At 38.4% G+C, this 26,244-nt stretch overlaps 1 protein-coding gene across 4 annotated transcripts; it reads left to right on the plus strand.

Moving 5' to 3' along the window:
* Positions 1 to 7,246: 7,246 nt before the first annotated feature.
* LOC121684180 (extensin-like) lies at positions 7,247 to 25,093 on the plus strand. 4 transcript variants are annotated; one of them, XM_042064150.1, is made up of 6 exons: positions 7,247 to 7,545; positions 10,837 to 10,926; positions 15,651 to 15,744; positions 16,609 to 16,710; positions 19,731 to 19,840; positions 22,443 to 22,586. In XM_042064150.1, the coding sequence occupies exons 1-6, from the start codon at positions 7,418 to 7,420 to the stop codon at positions 22,489 to 22,491; spliced, it is 573 nt and encodes a 190-aa protein (XP_041920084.1). In that variant the 5' UTR covers positions 7,247 to 7,417; the 3' UTR covers positions 22,492 to 22,586. The 4 variants fall into 4 exon arrangements, with proteins under 4 accessions (XP_041920084.1, XP_041920086.1, XP_041920083.1 ...); XM_042064152.1 differs by having other exon boundaries at positions 19,731 to 19,914; positions 22,443 to 22,523; XM_042064149.1 differs by lacking the exon at positions 19,731 to 19,840 and having other exon boundaries at positions 22,443 to 25,093.
* Positions 25,094 to 26,244: the final 1,151 nt, after the last annotated feature.

Raw genomic sequence — 26,244 nt, forward strand, 5'->3', positions numbered from 1 at the left:
ATTGTATCTTTTAAAGTCATGGCGACTACTTACAGTATGCAAATTATAGTGCATATTTGAGTTTCGTGTTAGCATATCATAACATGATCTAAGTTGGAAAAGAATGAAAGTGCCAGGTTGTCACTATAGTTTGGGTATAAGATGAAACAATAAGCTCCAAGAGACCCTACGTTTCAGTTATTTTAGAACAGCTGATGGTGATTTTGATACCACAGATGAATGAAGACTCAGTCAGACAATGGTAGGAAAAATCAGGAACAGAGTTTTATTTACAATGATGCGCATCAAGGGTGACAGGTTTAAGTAGCCTATATCCTTCCAAGACAACAGGAAATGGCATTTTTCAACCCATTTTACGTGGACCACACTGAATCAGACCCTGATTAGTGCCAACCTGGCAATCTGAGCAGATAGCTACTGATGCAGGGCATGCACCCATGCAGAACAGCTCAACACTGCAAATTCTCCCTTATCTCTACACACATAGACACACACAGATATACCCTACTCGGGGACAGAGGCTACAGGAACAGAATGATAATCTCATGTCGTATGTGGAAAAACACATAACAAAAAACAGCTAACTTAGTTGAATTATTCTATCCAACTATCTGATGTAAGGACATATATTAAGAAACATAAAACTTAGGAATATAAAAAAATCATACTCTCTGATTCCAATACTCTCCAATCCTCCCTTTTAGGCCTAATGTGAGGGCTTTGTTAGGCACAACGTGAAGCACAGCGGGGGGCTTATTACATTTCTTACACAGTTATACACCTGGCAGAGTGGAGGGTTTATTGCTTTTCTAACATGGTTACTATAACTCACATACTATAACACAGCAATAATAAATATAATGATTTATTCATAAATATTCATTCTTCCGCCAAGAAATATATTTTCTTCAGTTAGACTGGAATGATCTGTTTTAGGATGTTTGTTTTCACATTCTGGAATCTCTTTGGTCTGATGGAAGAATCAGCCTCCCCATCTAAAACCCCATGACTGGTTCACTGAAAATTATACATAAACCATAGGTTCCCCATTTCCTAGAAGATGACTTGGCTTCACCATTTAAAGGCACTTCCATGCAAAAACCTGCTCAAGAATTGCACTGTTGCTAGTTACCATGCTAATTGGTGTTTTTTGCACTTCTTGAATTTTTGCAGGGTGGTCTGTCCTGGACACAGTACCACACACTGTGGGTGGCCAGTGGGAACAGCAGATGCTTTATCTGTTCTTCACATGACCATATACCTTCAAAATGTACTATTATGTTCCCTTATCTGTTACTTCTGTTATGTTATCTATTTTCCTGAGCTAATTCAACGTATTAAAATACTCGCATTGTGTGAAATCAGTGAGTGATTTCTTTTTCAGCTACCCTGAAGAAATTAAGGTTAACCTCTTTCATCAAGCAGTTCAAGGAACTTCAATCTTCAGAAAATCATCTCTTCTCTCATTAGTTTCTACTTAGTGATGAAAGATACATTTTCATGAGCATGACCACGTGTGTTATGATCAGCAGTTGTTCACTTTTAAGAGTGTGTTTTGTGTTTGTCCATGTGGTCTGCTTGTTTGCTGGTATTGTGTTGATTAGTGTGGAGAGGCTGATCATGTGGCTACTTTGAAATTCTTCTGCCTAAATGTATGTGCTTATGGTGATACAAATAAATGCATGTTTACAAGAAGTAACAACACACACACACACACACACACACACACACACACATATATATTTCCATTATCCTCATTTTGAAATGTATACACAGTACAGTGCACGACAAAAAGGAAAACGACAACTGTTATTAATATGTACCATACTGCCAGTCTTGTTAATGATCTGTGATATCATGCCTTCCTTAATCACCCCCCCCCCCCCCCCCCCCCCATGTTTACTCCTTATTTTTAGTGAATGTTAATGTGGAGGCTTCAGTCTCAATCTAGGTGTCTGTGTAGTCTCAGTATATGTCTGAGTCAAACAGGGATGCAAATTGCTGTGTCTCACTTTCACAGAAGAAATGATTCCACACCACCTTCCAGTCAAACATGGGTCTGGGCTGCCTGTTAAAGCAATCATGACTGTATATGAGTCACAAACCATGTGGCCAAGAAAATGTGAAAGAAATAAGAGAAGGTTTTTTTGAGTTCGGAATTTCTGTTATGTTTGTCACACATGCCAGACAAAATGGAAACATATGGAGTGTGTGAAAGACAGAGAGAGGAAGAGAGAGGAGCCATTTAGTCACTGGAGGAAAGGAAGCAAATATAGGAGAAAGGAGGGTAAGAGAGGAAGAGAGAAATCATTTCTAGGCTTTCCAAGCCAACAAAGCACAGAGCACAGGGGGACAATAATAATGGAAGCAAGCAGAAGGTGAATGTCTCTTCTATTTAACAACAAACTCCTCTGCTTGCTGTTGTTGTGGTTTTATTGATGTTCTGGTTTACAAATATAATTTGAAAACTGTTACATCAAGTCTATAGATAAAGTTTATTTATGTGTGCATGTGGGAGAATTTCTTAAAGATCAGACAACATACAGTAGTGAGCAGAGGCTTCATCTTTATTAACGACCGGAGTCAAAAAACCCACCCGGGAAAAGCATTATCAGAGCTGTCCAAAGTAAACCGAGTTTGAGTTCTCTTTTTATGGGCACACAGATATACACACAACCCACGCAGGTTAAGACATACAACTGGTTTTGGCTAGTGTCTATCACAAATGTATGGCCAAAAGGCAGTCTACATTACTGAGAATAATGCTCAGCTTTCTGTTATTACATGTATGTAACAACCTTGTAACATTAAGTGATCTACTGCTCACATCAGTTACAGATGCAAATCAGAAACTTTTAAACTCAAACGTTTAAAAGTTCTTCTCACTTGCAACCACCTACTTCAGCAAACGGCTTTTTTTTTTTTGCCGCAGGGCTCCCTCTACAGTTGTGGAGTGTGACACACCTGTCTTAAATACCACAGGATTTAATAATAGCACAGGATTTCATTATTACACAATCACCTAAAAGGTCTGGAGACAGCAAAGTTGCAAGGCTGGTTCTCCGTAGACGGATAGGGCTGGGAAGACAATTCTCCCTATAACAAGTTAGTTTACCATCAAAATGACTGTTGTATTAAGGTAAAAAACCTGCATAGGATGCAATTGCATAGGAGGCCTGGAAAAATAGAAAGCAGATCTCAACAGGGATTGCCCTCTCCATTTCTGGAAGTAAATCAACTATTCATTTTCTCCATTGAGAAATTGATTACAAGTCATGAGATCGTAATCGTCCACGGTAGACTTACTACTGAGTCACTGTTGATTCTACACTGGACAGTTTTCTCATGTGCACAAAGTACTTGTCATACTCCACTGTCTGTTTAAGATTACATGTACAGTATGACTCCATGTGACTTTGACCTTTAACTCTGCGACCTTCAGCACATAATCAGTTCATCTAGCCTCTATAGTGATTACTTAGGTCAAGTTCGATGAGGATCCTTCAGCCTGCTTGGGATACATCATGCAAACACTGAAGAAGCTAAAAGACAGAGCCATGCATGTACAGATGGATAACCTGAAAACAGTATACCTCCAATGAATAGCAGGCGGAGGCATTATAAACTCTTCTCACACTTATAAATTAATGTACTTTTTGAACTTTGAAGAACAACAAGTTGGCTTCGGATCTGTGCAGCAAGTTGTCCAAAAACTGCTGCCAGTTGCAGCATAGTCCATTCACTTACTTGAACACACATAGCCAGCAGTCCATTAGAGGTGAGAGGTTTGTCACACACCAGTACATATGAAACAAGGGTTATTAAAGCCAATAACCAGTGTCAAAAAAGAACAGGGCCATAAAACCAATAGATATTGTGTAACAGTAAGCACTGACATTAAAGTAAACAGTAAAGACTAGTCTGAACAGCTTGTCATCTATGTCATCTGCCTGCCATAACTAGCAGGCTAGCTAATGTGTGGTTAACATGAGGTTGCAAGCAGGACAATTTAGGGAGAATCTGTTGTGGAGAGAGGTAGGCATAGACAAGATATGAATAGTTCAAACTTCTGTATAAACTAGTTCCAGGCTTCTTCAGAAACTATCAATTCCTATGCCTCTACATGTTATGGACGGCGTTTTCTGGTCACTTGTACTTGGTTGCATCTTTACCCAGTTCCAACATTTCAGCACAGTGTTTGGGCAGTATATTAAAAGCACCTTGAAGGACCTTTATCAAACCTGACATGCTTACTCATACAGTAAGTGTGCAGTGAACTGGGTAGGCCTACTCAGGGGTCAAAGGTCAAGGTCACATGGGGTCCTGCATCCAGTTTTGCTTTGATAGAAAGTTTGCACTATATATTCAACACATATTCACACATTTACACATGATGAATGCTGTGTCGAGATAAGGTGGTCAAGGTCATGGGGTCGAAGGTTATGTCCAGGGCATACAAGCTTACAGCAGGCAAGTTTTTTCCCCCTGGGCGGATATGTAGTCCCACTAGGCTCATAGGGAATAGAAGCTTTTTCACAGAATAACTCACCAACCATTGCCCCCAAATTATGGTATTTGTGTGGTATGCGGTATTAACTCAGCCCATAACCACTCATTTGTGTTGTTGTGCCACCGAGTGAAAGACATAATCAAGGCACTTCAATCACCAATATCGTGTGATGAGATGTTCCAAACCACACACAATTTGAGCAACCAAAAGCAGAGCATGGAAAGGCCAACCCTCACCAAATATTTAAAACGAAATCAATGCTGTTGCAGAGACACGTTGCAATGGTGTGAATTATGGTGTTGCCAGCCGTTGCACGCGATTTGAAAATTTGTGATTTGTGAAGTCAAATTGCAGTAGTGAGGTTTTAGAACACTTTTACCTCACAGTGTTTATGATGTGTTGTCACTAAGACAGTTCAGCAGAGATGTCATTTCAGAGTTTGGTCAAATGAGAGACAGATAAATACTTATTACCTCAAGTGCTTTGAGTAGCCATTTGTGCTAGAAGAAGCAGTATATAAATACATTTACTACTACTACTACATACAAACACATACACATGCACGCACACAGACCAACCAAAGGTATAGCATGTAAGAAGAATGGTCCAGAAGTAGGAATGGAGAGAAGTTAAGAAGCGTGATTTATTTAATGCGGAGAATACTTGGGATGATTGGCTAATTTCAGCATGATCTGACCAAATAGTTATGTTTACAGGTTCTGGTTATATGGGCATAATGTTTCTTGTCAAAGGAGTCATTTGTCAAATAGACAAAATATCTGGCATAAGAGCTAACTGATACAAAATACATCATGCATACAAGATTGATCTTAATGTGGTGTAGTGACCGACCTGATGGAAGTGGTTAGCAAAATCAATTGCCACACACTCTGCATGCTCTACCCAGACAAGGGCGGGTAAATGCATATTGACTTTTCCTGTAATGTGAAAATGTGTCCTGTAAATATCTGATTGGTGAGTTAATTAGATGAGTAAGCAGCACTTGCTCTGGAAAAAAGATTGTGATTAAAGACTGAAGTCTGAAGAGACTTCTTTGTGTCCTCTAACAGACAAAGGACTCCTATGCATGAAATTCAATTTTTAGAAAAACATTAACAATAAACAATATCTCAAAGGTTTTTGCAGAACCCAAGGAACTGAATCAATTACCACAGTAACAAAGATTGGAGTCACGCAATGTAAAAGTATAAAGGGGGGGCGGGGGGGGGGGTAATCTTTCATGTAATATTGTTTTTACATGAGAAATGGGGTGCATAGGGTAAACAAATACTCCACAAAATGTAGGTTAAAGTTGGAAACATGAATATGACCTTGTCTACCCAGAATCTTCTGGTCAGCTGTTCCTGAGCAGTTGCTGGGGGCGAATTGACCAACTGGATCAGGTCAGCCTTAACGTACCAGTGATGCTATGATGGCTTTGCAGGGAGAGGCCATTCCATGTGTGTTGTCAGGTGATGGGACACAGAGCTGTCTATATTGAACCCCCTGGTGGCAGAAGTGGGAAATAGGGGCGATAAAGTCTGAACGCTGCTGTTTGGGAGTCAGCCATAAAAACACATCATGCAACATTCAAGATGGTCATTGAGCATCTCAGCCGACACAGGATACTCTCCCTTGCAGGGGGGTTGGATGATCACATACCAGGGTCAAGTGCAGGACAACCTTGATTCTTCATCAGATGTGGGGCATGGAGGGATGATTTAATCACTTTGGTAATCAATAGATTTTCTGTGGTAACTCTGAGAACAATTTTTACAAATAAAGTTTTTTATTTAATGATAAACACATGTAAAAATGGTAAGAGGGGTTGGTGAACTTTTTTCTAAATATAGAGTGGAACACAGAAAAAGAGCTGCAATTATATTTCATTATGTATTACTCAGTATTGCTTTTGTTATTTGCCTCAACAATAATAATGTAACATATGTGATTTTGTACACTGTAATAGTTAATCATTTGTGCATTGAATTGTGCTCCACATTCGCTTATTCGGGGCTACTTATGTTCTTACCCGAAACCAGTTGTTTTGGTGTGTTTCCTATTCCAACTTGGTGTACAATTCCTACACTTTCTACTGCCAGGGCAAATACCACAGATGACACCACATATTTGAATGTGCCCTTAGAGAGCTTGGTCCACTTGGAATACTGCCAAGTGAAACTAAACCAATCCAAAGGGCAACTGCAAAACTGATGGTTTGGAACAAACAAACAAACTACAGTACAGGTTTAAAAGGCAAACATCTTATTGGAATTATTACAAGAGAATAATAACATTTATCTTCTACTGATATGTGTTTATAGAAACATCATTACCAACAAGATCTGAGTATGTACTTTATACAATATGTAATCTGAGTATGTACTTTATACAATATGTAATCTGAGTATGTACTTTATACAATATGTACCCTTGGAGTTTATCTTGTGCTGTGTGTATAATTGTTGCTTAAGAATGAGTAAGGTTGTCTACACACGTCAATATTGATCTTTATATTGTGTTATTTTACATAACAACATATTGACAATCACAGAAATGAACACAAACTATTCACATCTCTTACACATATCTGTCTAGGATGGATTTTACACGAACCTTACATAAGACATCATTTCCTCACTTGGAAAATGGTTTGGTATGACAGGCCTGTCATAAAAACACTTTTTTGTTTTTTGTTTGCAAGTCTGATCATTGCTTCAGATGGCGATAAAAGGATGTCATTATGAGTATGAGTGATGAATATCAACAAGTTGTTTTGTTATGTTATTGTTGAAGTGTAAGTGTGAAAAGGGTTTATTAGGGACCATGGAATCTTTCAAGGTAGATTAATTGTCTAAGATCTTATCTCTTTCCGTTCCCTCTGCAGAAAAGCCTCTGCCACAGTTCATGCCTGGTGGCTTCGTTGGCATACTGGGAGTGGTGGTTGTGGCAGGACTCATCATCGGGGTGATTGTAACTATCTGCATGGTCTATCGACGGGGCCAGAAACCACGGACTGAGACAGATAATGACCTGTGAGTACTGAGCATGGAACTAATGATCTCAGATTTGGTTGAGAAGGGCAGAGGTCAGTTACCCCAAAGGCTCTATTCAACACTGTAGTTGCTCTGGGTGCTCTCTGGGACCTGGGTTAGCCTAGCTAAAGGTGCTAGCTCACTGAGATATCACATAATACATACATTAAATCTATAGAATGATTTGAATGAGGGAGTGTTGGCTGGTGAAATTTTGGACAGTGCAGCTGTACATAAACAAATGCAATACAACAATGCTGGACACACTCAACATTGAGACAATATGAATCTCATATGAACATAATCTGGTTCAAGAAAAAACTACAGTGACACAAGAACAATATGTCAAAGACCCTTTCAAGGACAATATTCTCGGACAAATCTACAATGCAGTTCTGTGAACAAAAACAACATTCTGTGGTACAGAATGATAATGTGTGTTATCATTTGGGACCACAAAAGACTAAATGCAGGACTGGGGAGTCATCATCTGGACACAATTTGTTAAATTTACAAACTGAATTTCCTTTAATTGGCAAAATCCACAAGTCTTTTGTGACTAAATGATTGACAGGGTTAGTTTGTTAATTGTGGGCAAACATTTCAGTTGGGCACTTAGGACAAGCAAATAAAGCAAAGTAAAGTTACCTGTGCAAAGGTTCCAAAATGTCTGGCACCTCTCTTTACACTAATCTCTATCTGCCAGGACTTCAGTCTGCCTGTGCATACCATCTTCCGAAGCCATGTGCTTCCAATCTGTCCCAGCCATACAAATTACGAAGGTGCATTTCTTCAACAGAAGGCAAGGCAATGTAATCTGCCTAGTGCCTAACCTTCGGTCTTTTCTCTTTCCTTTTTCTGTTGGGTTGTGGAACTGTCAGTCAGCAGCCAATAAATCTGATGTTATCCCAGCTTGGCCATTATCCATGGATGCTGGCTCTCGCTGTAATGTGGATAACATTGGAAAACATGGCCATCTTGGCAGCTCTTTCTACTGTACATAACATATTCTGTACAAGGAGGTAACATATTCTGTACAAGGAGGACAGGCCTTCTCATACAACTCCTGCCTTCAAACAAATAGACCTTAGATGAGCACCATGCCCTTTCGGTGGCTCATCTGGTCAGAGTCTGTTTATTTTCCATGCACCATTCATCAGCATTTTTGTGGATGAGCTGGACATAGTGGTGTCTTCTTTTCCACTAAATGACTACTTACCGCTTACCCTATGTAAACACATTCCTTAGATCTTAGATGGATATGCATGCAGCCTTCCTATTCAAAGCACTAGCACCTCGTCCTGACACAGAACTTCTACAAACATGTCTACAAACACTTATTTTATCCTCTATGATCTTTCTTACTTCAACTTGTTCACTGTCTGACACCTTACACATCCCCTACCTGTGGTCTCTTTTTGGCACACCTCCGGTCCCTTACACCCAAAGATTTCCTCTCCTTTGTTGCCTCCACCATGTCCACATTGTCCTCACTATAGCTATATGCTATACTACCCTTTACAGCATTTGAGAGCAATGTGTCAGTTTCAGAGCTGCTTACTTACAGTAAAAAAGTATGGTAGTACAGAACTGTCTCTCTACTTACTTTTATTGTAAGATCCCAAAACTGTTTTTATGCCATGTCTGTCATGGGATCACATGCTCAAACCATAGAAGAGGTTGTACTACTGAAACAGCTGGGTTGCTCATGACAGAAGCTCTGAGTGCAGCAAGTGTTGCTGCAAAGTTGTCTTGCTGGACCTGTCATGAACCATCGACAGCTAATCAAATCCTCCTATCCATAATCTCTCATTCAGACGTTTCCTGGGTAATTGCTTAAAGCAGTGATTGTCAATCAGCGGGCAACACAGGTACTTCCCATCAATCAATTGAAATAGATAGATAGATAGATAGATAGATAGATAGATAGATAGATAGATAGATAGCTTCACTTTTCCAATGGGGTGAGTTCAGTGGGGTACCTCAAGGCATAGTGTTAGGTTTCTTTCTCGTCCCAAAGTATAAAACCTCCTTTGGTCCAATTGGCTGTTCACTTCACCTTTCTAATCATAGCTACACAGATGACACCCAATTTTACCTGACCTTTCCATCAGAAGACTCCATAGTAACAGAAGGGATCTCAACTCACCAGATATTTTGGTAACACTTTACAGATCGGTAGTAAGTAAATGGGTAAATCATAGTAACAATAAAACACTCATAACTCATTACAATCAAGAAATAACTTACACATTTTAAGTTGTATAAGCAATAATTCACAATGTGTGGTAACATGTATTCAATATTTTTTCAGTATTTTACAGCCCTGATACCATGCAATAATAAGTAAATCACTTGTTTATGGGTAATTATTGGAAATGAATACCATATCTAACCATTATTACCACATTTGAAACCTCACCATTAGGTCTTACCATTACAATAAATAAAGTAATTCCATGTGAACTACCAGATATTACCATTTTGTTATACTTATTACCACAACAAATGGTGGACTATTGTTTAGAAACACCTTAGACACTTTTAAATGATTTCTTGGTTGTTATGAGCTGTGTTGTGTTGTTACCATGATGTTACTCACAACCATGGAACTGCCATCTTATCATCTATCTGTAAAGTGCTACCGATATTTTAACACAAATCACAGAACTTCTCAGAGTCTGGGCTTGTGACCATCCTGGACAACTTTACCATCCAACACAAGATTGAAACAAATCTCTTTATTTCTATTTTTTAGAAATCCCAAGAACCACCATCTTGTTGCACAAGCATAATTGGTATTTTAGTCATTAATTTACAGTTCAGTATTGCATCATGGCAAAGAGTCTTGCCACTGGAATGTCTGAAATGTTCCACTTTCCATACTGCCACACAATCAACTCATGATCAGTTTTGAATGAATTAGGTCGTCATATCCAACCATCTTACCAAAATTATAGAATGCCTATCATTAATTTTCAGCAACATGTATATTATACAATTATTAAATCAAGGACAGGATTTGTACATTCCCTCACAGATCGTTACAGATGAGATAATCATCAAGATACGGGGATCTTTAAAAACACTATTCAAGACAATTTGCCAGTAAATTAGAAGACATTGTGTTTTTCTCCACTCTTAAATCATGGAAAGCGAAAATCGCACGCTCTTTTCCTCTCCATTTCCACTGTCTCTTTCTCAGTTCACTTCTCTCTCTCTTTCTCTCTCTCTCTCTCTCTTGTCTTTTGCGCTGGTAACCGCTCTCTATCTCTCCCCATTTCCTCCCAGCATTGCTGTGGCTGATAGTTGTGTGACACAGGGTCCGGTCACACAGCCACCGGTCACTCAGCCTCCTGAGAAGCCTGAATCCCCTACCAGGAAAGTAAAAGCATCAGACCTGTCTGACCCTCTCCATGTCCTTCCCCTTCCCCTTTGTCAGATCCCTTGATGGAGCCTTTGCGGCATGATGGCCAAACAAAACATTGTTTGCTCCACTGTGTCAGTACAAGCAGTATTTTAGCACATCGGTTATGATTAAGTATCGAGGATATAGTGATAATCCACATGGAAATTCTCTTCACTTCACTTATCTATGAAAATCAACAAAATAAACAATTTGATCATTTTCTAGCTTTAGTTATGATTTGTTGTGACAAGATACCAAAATCCAACCTTTTACTTGTAGTTGCAATTACAGGCCATCCCTGAAAGATAGAATGATAGCCTTCAAAATACTATATATATATATATATATATATATATATATATATATATATATATATATATACAGTACATACATGTATATATAATAGGAATAATGTATTAGTGTAAAGAATCGTGAAGTTGGAAAGTCATGCGTTAACATAAAGGAAATACTTTGAGTAATACATTTGAAACAAATTTGGGATGGTTCACATTTAGTAAATGCATACTTCTATCTCTTTGACTACTATTTGGCATACAGCCAAACTCACCAAATAAATAGTGTATGACATCACATCCTATCCAGCACTCCTGTTTTTGTCACATTTCATTAGTTACACATTCAAATAAAGACAAAATATTTAAATATTCAATTCAGGTATAAAATATTTACAATTAGAGTTAGAAGTGCTAAATCTGCTACTATCCTGTGCAGCCTTTCCTTGTACAAATCTGCATGGTCCGTTTCATTTGCATGTAGAGACCGTATGAAGTTTGGTGTTAATCAGCATGAGTCGTTGTTTTTTATATACAGTATAGACTATCTTGCTTTGATCTTTCATTGTTCTGTATTATGAGAACAGGGTGGTCTGTTTATATGTTGGTATGTCTGATCTTTCGGCAACTACTATTTTATGTATGCTTGGTGATTTTTTTTCAATGGCTTTAGGCCACCAGAATCAAATCAAGAATACGGCAATGTCAAATACTGAAAACGACTATATTTTCAATTTCTAAAGTTACAGTGAAAGGAGCACTCTGTCTGATGAATATGTATCATAGACAGCTAGGTCATCATTTCTGATATGCATTTCTCAAACCAGCACATTGGGTGAACATGCACTCCATGTTCTTAACTTGTACTTAACAAATGCAATCAGTGATGGGCCACATAATAGCGATCAGGTCCATGTGTAATTATTTAGTCGCTATACTCAGACATAAGCTCTCTGTTGATTATACCCTATCGCTGCTTAGTATGGAGCCCAGGAGAGGTCATGGTTCTCTGTATAAGTATAAGTACATAAGTATAAGTATATATACTCTTTTGATCCTGTGAGGGAAATTTGGTCTCTGCATTTATCCCAACATTAGCACACACTAATCCCGGCACAGTGAGCTGCCTGCATCAACAGCGGCGCTCGGGGAGCAGTGAGGGGTTAGGTACCTTGCTCAAGGGCACTTCAGCCGTGCCTACTGGTCGGGATTCGAACCGGCAACCCTCCGGTTACAGGTCCGAAGTGCTAACCAGTAGGCCACGGCTGCCCCAAGACTGTCAGTTGGCAGTTGGCTGTACACAGAGCAATATTAGGCTGTTTTTCCAGCTATTATGGGCCGTTCACACCAAGGACGAGAACTATAAGGAATGAGTTGTGGCGCAAGTGGCTGCAGTGATCATACATTTGGGTCCAAGTCCCAAGGGACCCTGGTTTGAATCCGCCCTGCCGCAATTTTCTGATCCTACTCCATATCTCTGTCTCCACTCGCCTCCTGCTACTCTTCACTGTTGTATCTGAATAAAGTGCAAAAGTCCCCCAAATACTCTAAATTAAATAATGTGTGTGCCATACTGCTCTGGGTCCAGTTCCCCGAAAGCCTCTTAAAGGAGAATTCCGGTGTGATATTGACCTAAAGTGTATTGAAACATGATACCGAGTGTGAACGTATGTCTCATAGCCCATCTCGGCTTGTCCCCTGCACTCCAAAATCTGGCGCTAGTTAGCCGATGCTACCAACAGCTTTTTCAATAGTGGTGCTTCGGCATCGGGCTAGCCATGCAAATAAATCACTGTTTTACACCCATTTACGAGGCTCAATGTATCTCCACACTTCATTGGTAGACTTCCGAGGGCCCTGACATTTAAAACGAGACATTGAGAACTTTGAAAAAGCACTGGTAGTTTACTTACAAGACGATTTATACAGACAGTATCTTCACGAAGTTTAGAGTTTGCAGCCATCTTGAATTTAGTCACGATAAGTCGAGCAACGAGTAAGAATGAACAGCTATGATAAGGGATCAGATTCCAAAAATAATTCAGTGGAAATGCATGGATTCCAGTTGCTGCTACTGGAAGAAACTGGAATCCATGCATTTCCACTGAATCTGAATCTGAGCCTCGTAAATGGGTGTAAAACAGTGATTTATTTGCATGGCTAGCCCGATGCCGAAGCACCACTATTGAAAAAGCTGTTGGTAGCATCGGCTAACTAGCGCCAGATTTTGGAGTGCAGGGGACAAGCCGAGATGGGCTATGAGACATACGTTCACACTCGGTATCATGTTTCAATACACTTTAGGTCAATATCACACCAGAATTCTCCTTTAAGCCTCAGACATAAATTGAACGAAAACCATGGCCAAAGATTGAAATGAGATGTCTGTAGCAGTCATTAAAACACTATTTATATTTACTTTATTTTGGAAAGTATACCATCAGGTAAAGGACAGATAAACACACCTGACGGTTCCACCAGCCATCCAGGATATGTACAATTATTCTGTGTTCTGGGCAGGAACATAAGAAATGTAATAAATGAGAAAATGTAGAATGACAAAAAAAATCTGTGTATGTATTTTTAGCCATTTAAGTAGGCTGCAACCGAAAGAGAGAGATACCCTTCCTGTGGGCAATGCCATTTCAAATGGACACAGACAGGTAGACACAGAAAAGATAAAACACAGTGAAGCCCATTTTATTGCACGTGTGTTGCTTTGAGGTTTGGTGGATGCAGTGGATTGATGCTTTCAGGGCTAAATACAGAGGCTTCTTTTCTAGTGTCAACCAGTTCTGACAAGCTGCTCTTTCTTTCTCGCTCGCTCTCTCTCTCTCTCTCTCTCTCTCTCGCCCTGTCTAACCTCAGGAGGTTGTGGTGTGTGCAATGTGCAACGTGATTACAAAAATAGATAATTAAATAAATAACTCAGGAGTCCAAAGGATGACGCTAGGAGACCACAGCTTTGTGTTCATAATGCAAATGAATGTTTAAAGACAAGCCAGAACCAAATCAAATCATTTGCTGCTGTTTATTATTTCATTTGGCATTTTAAATCAATGTATAATTGAACAACAGTTGCTTATTTGACAAAATTACCTGTCAGTCAAATCTAATGGTTTGATTTTTGGGTTTTGGTGGTTAATTTAATGAGAATAATAGCATTGAATATAGTGTAATTTTATCAGTTGTTCTCCAAAATGTCTCTGTTGTTGTGCATGAGCGATGTATGAGCGCAGCTTTGATATTAGCTCTCTGGTGCATGTTGTGGCTTTACAGCAAAGCACAGTCTTGAGACAAGGTCATATGGAGTGTAAATAATGAGCTTCAAAGATAATGTGCACTCATGCGAGAGATATACACATACAGCGCTGGAGAAGTCAACTGGCCTTGCTGAAAGGTCACATTATTCAATGTGTGAGTGAGTGAGCGTGTGAGTGAGTGAGTGAGTGAGTGAATGTGTGAGTGAGTGGGGACGTGAAAGCGGTTGAGAATATAATGCATGTATGCTGTACAGAATGATGTCCTGATCTTGGAATATAAGAACTGATATATGGCAAGTTAATAGTATACTGAATGGAACTTGTTGCAAGAGCAACATCATAGTGTGCAATGCACATGTGTGAATTTTGATATTTCTATGTAATATTTTGATCTGGTATACTAAGACAGGAATAGCACAACATGATTTATTATTTTTCTTTATTTCTATATTTCTTAGTATGGCCCAGCTTTCAGAGCGCTAGAATAGTACCTTTTGCTTTTACGTAGAAGTCCATTATAACTCTTCTCATATCTATGACTCTCAAGTCTGGGCTACCATATACTGGCCAACAACTCATGTGATTCATGCGATTCACTTTTGCACACTCACAGTAGGTATTTATGGGCGTTTTCCTCAAGGCTTCTGTCCAGACACTCTACCAAAAACACCTGTTTGGAGGAGTCCTGCTGAGTCCTGCTGGTTGCCCTTCCAGCAGGTTCTCCCATCACTACAAAGATTGTGTGAAGCCTTGTGAAGTTGACTGCTTGACCGTTCTTGGTTTCCTCTCATAACAAGGTCCCTCCCATGTTACTGTTTGGCCAGGTGGCCAATTTTAGGAAGAGTCCTGATGAAAACAACCCAGTAAAGCCCAGTTTAAACCACCACAGCAACAATGACTTGGGGAAATTATATATACTGAAGGAAATTATATATATATCCCACATTTTTGTTTAGACATAGCAGAATGACATATTTGTCCACCCTTATAGGTGCATAAAATGTTGCGTATGACATTAGAATACCAAACTGTCCAGGGAATTAGTGTCCCCTCTTTGAAAGCAGACATGCGTGTTGAAACAGACAGTACTTCTCAGGCTGTTCACTGTGAACCAATACCTTTTCTACTTTTCCTCAATAGGACAGACCTCCCACCTGCTCACAAGCCAGCCCCACCACCTCCAAAAAAGAAGACCAGTGATCTCAAAGGCTACCTGACATCTGAAGATATTCAGGTATGCCATCTCATTCACATATATTTTGGGGGGAATTGCTTCTGTTTCTGATTTTCAAGATTATTGTTTTCTTGAACATTTTTGTTGTATGAGTTCTTAGGATACATATTTTCCTTGTGTCTTTTCCAGAACAATGTTTCCTAAGTAGTAATATATGCCCCAAAATAATATTGCTTTTTCCCTGCTGGCGTATGTTAAGAGAATTTACATAGTAAGCTGTGGTTTCTTCATGTGTCAGAAAATGCCTAGCCTATATGAAAATATTCTGGACCGTTCCAGCTCAAAACCCAGACACACATATTTTGATATTTGTAGTTCTATATTATTTTTAGTATTGTTCAGTGTTTTCTGTTGTATTATACTTGTATGGATGCTGGCTTTTAAACACTTGTACACCGTTAATGTTCTTCTAAATGCATATTTCTGTATTTTTGCTATGCTATATTCCTGTTTATTTGCATTCACCAGACAGTTGTCAATTCAAGCTTTCTCATACAGCACAATACAGTGTGCACCACTGGATTTAAGACTGAAGTGTGATTAAAGGTTCTTAAACATAAAAAACAACAAGAAATTGACCATTTCACCACTCAATCATTTGACCACTGTTATTGAACTTAATATAAATTATAGTTCTGGCAGTATTAGACAATGACTGCAGCAGTAAGTTTACATGACATTAGAAAAGATCTAATTTAGTGTTAGACTAAAATTGGACATATTAGTCCAACTGAAATCACATTTACAAAATGACATTAATCAAAGTCAGATTAATGCACCCTGATAATGCGGTTGGGAATCAAGTTACTGTTACTCCTACGTGTATACGTTCAACCGGACCCTGAGTTGTGGTCTCTCTTGTAGGTGGTTCACTTGGACAAAGATGAGGAAATGCAGAAGCTTCCTCTCCAGCCTCCATACTATGACATGGCACCCTCTGAGTCAACCGCCTTCACTGATAAGGTGGTGAGTATTGTCCCAGACAAATTGCGAGGGATTGCTTTTGTTACTGAACCATGTATGTGGACTGAGTGTGTTACATCTCTTTTACCTGCTGGTCAGACATGTGACATGAGAGAGAGAGACAAAGCTACTAGCTACGATTCATTTTCAATCAGAGTTGGCATTTTGCAGTGACAAGGGACAAGTGATACTGTAATTGCATTGCGAGCTACTGTAGGTTGGGACTTATGCAAATACTGAGCGACGCAACATGGCAATCCCAGTGAAAGTAGTGTGATGTACGAACCTCATCTCAAAATAATAATCGCTAACTGCAGTATTTCTGTGTAAAAATAATATATTTGGGATTTTTTTAATGTTATATTTTGTAATGTTTGGGATTTTTTTTCTCTTATATTTTGTAAATGTAGCTAGAAATAGACACCGTAAAATCAAACAACTTTTGTAACCTTGTTTACGAGCTAGAAATAGTGACAAGTTATTAAAGTTGTCTCCCTCCTGTGTTGCCTGTCTGACTGTAGGGATATGGCGCATGCCTTGGTACTGGTTCTTGCTAATTGCAATCATTATGCTGCTGCTTGATTTCTTCTATACTTTTTAAATGAACTAATTTGTCATGATGACCACACATTACCATAGGTAGTTCTCAAATACTTTTATTAAGTTTGAAGGTAGTTCATTGTCGTCGCTAAACGGTCTTGCTAATAAACAGCAGTTGGCCAGCTAGAGACAAACTGGAACCCTCTTCAGCTCTGAAACAATTTCCTTGATCATGGGCAACGGCAGAACAGTCCGCAGCTGAGCGCCCTTGACATGCATATGGCCGTGGATATCATTGTAGTAAAATGTGTAGTACATTATGGTAGCCTACTCAATACTGGAAATGATAACTGAGTTTCAAAAATTGTTTTGTTTTTCTTGAATTCTTGACCTGACTTATTACTTAGACTGACGTGTATCTTGTATAGTGTATATCTGTTATCTATTGAGATATTTCTAAGACATTCAGTCAGTCAGAACATGCCAATGCTATTATAACATGGATTATTACAATATGACCCTGAACTGTGCATGCCAAGTTCATGTCCATGTACATAGCACAAATGTCCAGCACTTCTGTACATCATCACAACAGCTATGACTGTGCACTGGTAAACAAAGCCAGCAACTGATAAAAGGTTAGTTTCCATCTTATTTACTCTAGTTACTCAATGAGTACTCTGTGATTTGGCAATCCTTGATGTCACAAGGAGGTTCATGGAAAAGAAAACAAATGTCCTTGTGAGACAGAAACCTCTACAGGACAAAACATTTCAAACTACGAACAACACTCTTCAACTCCAATAAAGTTTGGATGTTAGAAGTTTATGTGATAATAAAGACAAATGTCAACAAAGTCAGTCAGCAATGTCAAGTCGAAAGGGACCAAAACCATCTCAACAACTGTGCAAATCAACCATAAAGGCAACGGGAAATAGTCTTTGGTGAGCCTACATTTGATAACGTGTGCAATGCTTAGATGCAACCAGGTCTGCATTCTTATTAAAGCTACGCCTGTTATAACTATACATTTACGATGCTCCTTTCATTTGCAACAAATGTTCATGTTTAGTTATTTTAGCAGTTGTTAATTTATGAATTGATAATCCTACCTGTCAATTTGCTGTGAATTGTTTGAGTTGCTTGAGACCATTGAAATGACCAAAAGCATGGGAACAGATAACACTACATAGGATTAAACCTTTGAAATATGAAATAGTTTCAGGGATGGGCTTAGCCTTTTTCAACTAAGAGTATATGACAGGACAGTTTAGTCAGGAAGCATCTTCAGATGGAATAAGTTCTCCCTTTTTCTGAATTAATTCTGCTATCTTGAATGCCATGTGAACTGCAAATGCTCACATATTCTCAGACAGCGTAAAACTGACTCAGACCTACACCAAACTATATGTGACGTCATCAAGTGACATGTATTCTTTTCATTCCAAATCAATTCTCAATGCCAATTCCAAGGGAGTTATGTTTAGTTATTAGTTACCTATAGTGGCTTAAAGCCGCCAAAAGAAAAAAAAAAACGGGAGGGTGATAATCTGCCCAACATGCTTTTAAATTTACTGTATCAATAACCTTTCCTATGTTCTGTAATATCCACATGTGTTCTCCTTTTCAGAATGGTTCATGATTTTCAAAAAAACGTTGACATTTAGACACCAAAATATGTCTCTCATGCTCATCTCTTACAGTCTGTTTGAATTGTTTAGTAATTTCATACAACCACAGTCTTGTTGTCTTCTTTTTGTTTGTTTCAGTTATTTATTTCTTGCTTAACATCTCCTCAATGAAAGTTTCCCTTGTCGTGTCTAATGGTGTTCCACCCTCAGAGGCCCACATTTTACAGTCATACCAATGCTTGCACAATTGGATAAAATGTGAACACAATGGGAAACAATATATTCACCTAAGCCAAAATGTAATATGTTTTAATATAATTGGTTAGTGTTTTGGCTCTTTTCTTCCTATTAGTTTCCCTTACAAAATGCATGTGACAAAAGTATCTAGAAATCTGGATTATGTCAGGCTGTCCTCCAATTTTGTCTGTTATTTTTCAAATAACTATCCTAAATTGTCTGTTGATTGTAGTTCATGGTTTGTCTTTCATTCATACATTAATCATCGCATACATCCATTTTTTTATCTGTACAAACGCTTCTGTTTGAACTTTTATTTGTGGTCATCGTCATGCCACCATGTCATGCCTCTCCGTTAGTTTCCTGTCCTCTTTTCTTTGATTGGTCTTGAGTCTGGAGTCTATCAAAACACACATCATCTAAATCTTCATGTTCTATCTCACATACACACATACACACACACACACACCCATACACACAGACTTTCACTCTCTGTTCTCTCTGCTACCATAGGTCTCTCTCTCTCTCTCTCTCTCTCTCACTCTATCCATCTATCTATCGCTCTCATCCACAGCCACACTCTTCACACACACCTTTCGCCTCTCTTATCTCCAGAACTCTGGCCACAAGGACTGTGATGTCCAGTATGCGGAGCTGGATACTGCAGCTTTGGCCTCCTCTCCCAGCCCACGAAGCTCTGCTCACACTGGCGGGGACCTGGTCGAGTATGCAACCATCCAGCCTAGCTCACACTAGCGCATGCCATTGTAGGCCTTTCCCCTAAGACTCTGGCCTCAAGGTACACATGCAGAAGCACCCCCTTTTACTTCTCCTCCATTTACTGTCTTTTTTAGTTAATCTCCTCACTTTCTCACAGAGCACTCCTTCAATGTGTCCTCAGTGTCTTACCCCTTGCTTTGTTTTTTTTTATTCCCCTCTTCTTGGGTTTTCTTTTTCAGCTATACGAAAACAAACCATAAAGATAAACAAAGCTCAACAAATCAAATAACTAAAAATTACCACAGTGTAATTTTTGGGAGAACATTTTCAAAACCATTCAGTGGTAAACAGGATTAGTTGCTGGTTGAAGAGCAACTCACAGAATCTTTTGTGAGAGCAAAGAAAGCAATAACATTTTAGTGGAATCTTAAAGGTCTTTTATTTTACAAAAAAATCACAAATAGCCAAGTAAGCAGAACCAATCTTGGAACTAAGAAACAAACCCAGAATAAAAATAAAAATAACCTGTCTAGTCATGATCACTCAAATGTCAAACACTCAAAAGTAAGTAGTAGCTTGCTCCTTCCTTAACCCCCACACATGATTTGAGCATGACTCGGGTGCCTGACATGGAATAGTTTCACTCAGTTCTACTGTCCTGACCTGACTGGATTTGAGCTCATTTTTCACGGATGATTCATTTTCAGTTTGGTAGTTTTTGTGATTTATAATTGCATGATCAGTCTTTGCATGACTTTGTGTATAGACATGTACGGTATTTTTGTAGTATAACTATTAGTGGATGGAACTGAAGGTTCTATACAATAATTACAGATTAAAAAAAAATGTTAGTGACAAATTGAGTTTACAAAATGTGTTCATACATACCGTAAAGTAAAAGTATGTTTTATACAGAGAAAAAAAAATGGTGATCCAAAATACAGTTCAGAATAACAATTTACAACAGTTTAAATCAGACTAGTTTGACAAACTGTAGTAAACACAAACACTAAGATATCAATTCTCACACCTTACCTGGTATCTACTCCATAAAATAATGTTGACAGATCACCAAATTTCACATTCACAATAAATACAAGAAATTATAAATGAGCACAACTTCATTGAGTAAGTACTATACTAGTAAGTACTATATTAGTAAAATACTACTACACTTACAACTGTAACAAAGATGCTGTAATATAAAGCTTTAGCAGATAGGTAAAAAACAAATGCATTGGCAATGTAGTATTTTTAAAAGGGTGCGGATTCTGTCTTAAAATAATGGCTCCAAACTCATTTTGATGCTACTCTGACTCGCAGTATGGGAAATGGAGTCTCTGATCATTAGAGAGAGACTATAGAATCTTTGCCCAATTATAGACATTTCCTCATTATAGGTCCAAAGTATAATCATATCATAAAGGTACATGTTAGCGCTTTGTTTTATACTTCATGTCTGCATCTGGCATCTTACCCTAATGTGTAAAATCCTTCTCCTCTGCATTCCATAGTAATGATGTAATTTCGCCTATAAGGAGTGCAGAGTTTATGTCACTATATTTTTCTTTATGAATACAGTACTGCCAACAGGGTGGGAGTCATCCTTCTCATAGATGTAAAGATACTTGGAAACTCTTTGTAAGTTATATTCATTCTCATTCCATCCTTCTTTTCCTATTTTTTAGAGGACATGGGCCAAACATCTTTTGCAAGTTTCTGGTGTGCATTTTTATCGTTTGCACCAGAAACTGTCTCGTGCTCACCACCTTAGAGGCTCCGCAGGAAGCAAATTATTTTAATGGGCATAAGTGCTCAAAGGACACCCATTTATTTTATTTTCTGCTTTATGGCTATCACTTTATTTGTACCTACCATTTCAGGTTATGGCATAGTAAAAAAAAACTCCATTAATATTCTTCACTGTAATTTCTTGAACATTATTTTCCGAACTACTACAGAGGTTAGCATGTAATCAACATAGTACAATGCATCGTTCAACATCGTTAACTACTGACACGTGCACAACCTAGGGTCTATTTATGGATGACGAGTTTCATTTAGGAGCAAAATTACGTTAATCGGAGGAGTTTTGAGCTAGACTGTTGTTTGCATTAACAAACTTAGTGGGCCTCTAAAGCCCCACCCCCAAAATAGGCCTAGTGATGCCGTTGCTAATGAGTATACAACTGCAGCGCATTGTCGTATTAATAAACTAAGCTCATACTGTATAAAATTATGTTTATTTGTAGCACCAAGCAATTAATCTTTCACATAACAGCTGTCATCTCTTCACACAACATCAAAACTGTAACTGTTAGTCTATCTCAAGACACAGTTATGGCCATAAAAGTAGCTACAGGGCATTCACAAAAACCTCTCCTTGAGACACAGATATAAGACCACTAGCATCACCAACACTGACACATACAGGTAAACACTATGTATCATGTCACATGAACTTCATTAAGAGGTTGTGATATAGCTGAATGCCTTTCAAAACTCACACCTCTGGTGGGAATGTAAATGCACTCATCTGTTTGATTATTTTAAGAAAGTGGGTGCATTGTTGTCTCTTTTGCGGTGTCTTTGTCTCTCTTTCTACAGAACACTGGGAACCGTTTCGAAGAGCTATCAACCCCGACTGAATATGTGAGCTACCATCATGCCTGCAACCAGGATCACCATATTGAGATACCGGCTTCCTCTTCCTACACTCCTATCACCCTCCTGCCCCAGAACCCCTATCCTCCACAGCCTCCTAACCCACCTATGTACACCTTCTCCCCCAACCCTCCTGCCCCACGCCCCCCATTTACTTTCCCTAAGGAACAGTCTGTTTGATAGGCTGAATGGCGCATCCATGTGCTGCCCTGCTCAGGAGAACATGGCGTGACAGCATCAACAGAGAACAACAGTATAAATATACTGTTTTCCATCTACAAAGTACCATAGAATTTATGCCTCTTTTACGCTCATCCTTTCATTTGGACCGCATGAAAGTGTGTGGGCATTCTCTCCTAGAATGATTAAAAGTGTTTGTGCATTGTGGACCTTAATCCTTAAATATTGTGCACTGCATGTTACAAAGACTGTCGTTAGGGACCCTCACCATTCCGTCCCATTCTGGAAACACAACCGCTACTTTACCTGCCAAGACCACTTCTCCTCCCTTGTATTCTAGAACACTCATGAGTCATTGGTGTCATCTCCCTGGTCTATGCACTGTCACTGTATCCCTGCATTTATACTTGTCTTTACTTTGCCTCTGTACAGTACACACTGATGTGTCATATAGTTTTTTTTATTCTCTCCTATAGTGGTAGTGATTCATTTTTATTCATTGTTTCACTTTTGTATGCTCCTTCACATTTGTTTTGCACATTACATTTGCTTGCATTTCAGTGTATATTATATGTGATTCAGTGTGTACTCGTGAAAGTACATGACATTTGCATTAGTCCCAATTAGTTTTTTTTATTATCAAAATAATGACATGGATACATCCCTACAGACATCAGCCACAGGATAATTACATGGAAAATGACAGTGCCTGTTTTAACCTATGGCTTCCTTCAACACAACTTAGCCATTTATATGCAACAGAGACATTAACATGGATCCAGGATGATGGAGTTGTTAGCTTACAGGTACATAATGAGGGTTTAGACTGTCTTCCATGCCAGCAAATATAACGCAATGTATGTCTGTGTTGTGTGCAAATTGCTTATTCTGTTTCAGGCATTATTGTATTTGTCTTAGCTGCTATTCAAGCCATTAAAAACACAAACAGATGCATAAAAAAGACTTGAAACAAATAATCAAGATGCATAAAACACACAGAAATCATGGTCGTTTCACTGCTCCTCAGAATTATATCTCCACTGTATGTGTACTCTACCGCTCCTTTAATGTTCTTCAAAGAAGTCCAGCCAACGCTGGGAATGTTGTGTTCACTAAATCATAAGAGAGAATTAAGGGCTCTATTTCAGTTTTCTACAAAAATCAGTGGGCGAAAGCTTCTTGTAAAGGTGAAGGCGGGAAAACAGCATGCTTTCTGTTTTAAAATCTTCCACTTTGTTACCAAAGAAATAGAGCAGTATATATTCACTCTTGGTTTTTCCACTAAGGTTTACATTCATAAACTTTTGTATGTGGAGGCAAATAAGAAAATCCAAAAATGTACCGGATCATCCTACTTCATCCTACAAAAAAAACTAGACACACACACACTGATATGAAAAGTCATTATTGTTAGGGAGCACAATAGTTAGAAGAGGCTTAAAGGTGCCTATGACAGTCTCACATAAAAGTTATTAGAAAATAGGCTGGGGAAAAAAAATAATGCCTCTTCAAATTTGTGTTAGAGTGGTAAAAGTAGAATTTCCCCAAAACATTTCAGTGTTAACATATAGCTGAAACGAACATATACCACAAATTACAAATATGATGTCCTCTCAGACAATCTCTACAGCACACAATAGATCTCACATTATTTGCCATGTCAAATGTATGTTATAAAGAAAAAAATGTGTTTGTGATCAATGTGAATAACAAAATTAATTGTAGAGATGTTGAAGGTTGTTAAAATGTGAGCTTTACCAGTGGTTATTTGGTTCAGTTAAATTTGTGAGGCTACATATTGTGTGACCCTGTTGTCTTGTATTGTTTTCTTTCCTTGAATGTGCTAGTGTTTTCATTAAGTCCAACATTTGTTTCTGGTTACAGTCACAGAAGTATTAAAAGGATTGATTGAGTTATCTTCAAGTTGCACATACTTAATAGTTGTTGCTTTATCTGATTATCACAAATCAGTCATCACTTACAAATAGGTCCCTTTGCTACTATATATTTCAATACAAGGTTTTTTGTTTGTTTTGTTTGTTTTAAAAGCACACACCATTTTTTTATTCCTTGAATTACTTTAGCTGCCATAGTTTTGTTTACCATTTTAATCCTTTTTATTTTGTACATACAGATTGTTGCATCTCAGCTACATTTTCTAACACATATGAACTATATATCTTTGATTATGTTTGTGAAAGATAAATATCGTTGGAGTTTACAGTATTGTGGGAAATGAGCTCTTAGTCATTGTGTGCATTACCACTGCTAGAGTTCTCAAGTACATGCAAGACATTTCAACTTCTGGTCTTTTTTTACATGGGACTATGTCTAGTGTAAATATTAACATTATATTCCAGATGTGTTATAAGAAATTAATGCAGTTTAACATTAAACGTCACACTGTTAATGATCACTTGGTTGCATTTCTGATTTCTTTCAAATTGAAGAAAAAAAAAGAGAACCAAGAGAAGACCTTAATTTTTAGTTTCTTCTTTCCTGGCACTCTTCCCTCCAATTACACCAAAAAAAGCTGGACAGTAACGTGGCTCAACCTATCAGTTTGTAAGGTAGTGATTCTATATTTTGGCTCCTTCTTTATAACTCTTTCTATTGATTTATTTGTAACATAAGGCTATTGGAATGACTACATGGTAGTACTCAGTTCAAGTTAACTTCGGTTAGCTCCCATGTAGCAAAAATCGAGTTGCCAGTCTTAACCTACCGAAGATCACCCACTCAAGGTCCGATGACAAAATTGTGTAGGGAAAATGGTCTGCATTTCAGACTGCTTCGTCACCACGAGAGTTTGACAGGCACAATTATTCATTCAAAAATTGCATGGACCTAGATCTCCATATATGGGCAAAGATTCTTTTTTGTATACAAAAATATATGCACCTATAGGCGAACTTCAGAGGTCTATTCAAATTGTGACACAAACCATAGGTATGATTCCTTCCCCCATCCATGCGTTGTATTACCACTTTGAGTGGGAGAATCCGGTAGAAGTTGCTGGAGCTTATGAATAGTCTTTTGCTACAAGGAAGCAAATCAACAAGAAGCTCCAAAGAGCTATATATACTGACAATGTAATGTTTCACGATTCTCGCGAGATGTCTTCGGGTCACTATTCTTGAAGTTGCATGGCTGGTTTTCTCATTAGCGACTCACTACGGCTATGCTAGGGGAACAATGCAGCCGGTCGTTTTGTGTGCCTGTCTGAAGGCCTGTTCGCCCAGCGCTGCTTTGCTTGGGATATTTTGATAGCCTTTGAGGCTGCTTTCTGCTATTGTGTTAATTCTTGATATACAACCTCAACAGAAAAAGTTGGTACGTTGTGTAAAATGCAAATAAAAACAGAATGTGATAATATACAAGTCTTGTAAACCCATATTTAGCAGCAAAAAGGACATAAACAACATATCAAATGTTGAAAATGAAACTTTGGATTTTCATGGAAAATGTATGTCAATTTTGAATTTGATGCCAGCAACATGTTTCAAAAAAAGTTGGAACGGGAGTATGTTTACCACTGTGCTGCTTCACCTCTAATTTAAAAAAA

This window comes from Alosa sapidissima, chromosome 15 (genome assembly GCF_018492685.1).
Source record: "Alosa sapidissima isolate fAloSap1 chromosome 15, fAloSap1.pri, whole genome shotgun sequence".
NCBI lineage: Eukaryota > Metazoa > Chordata > Actinopteri > Clupeiformes > Clupeidae > Alosa > Alosa sapidissima.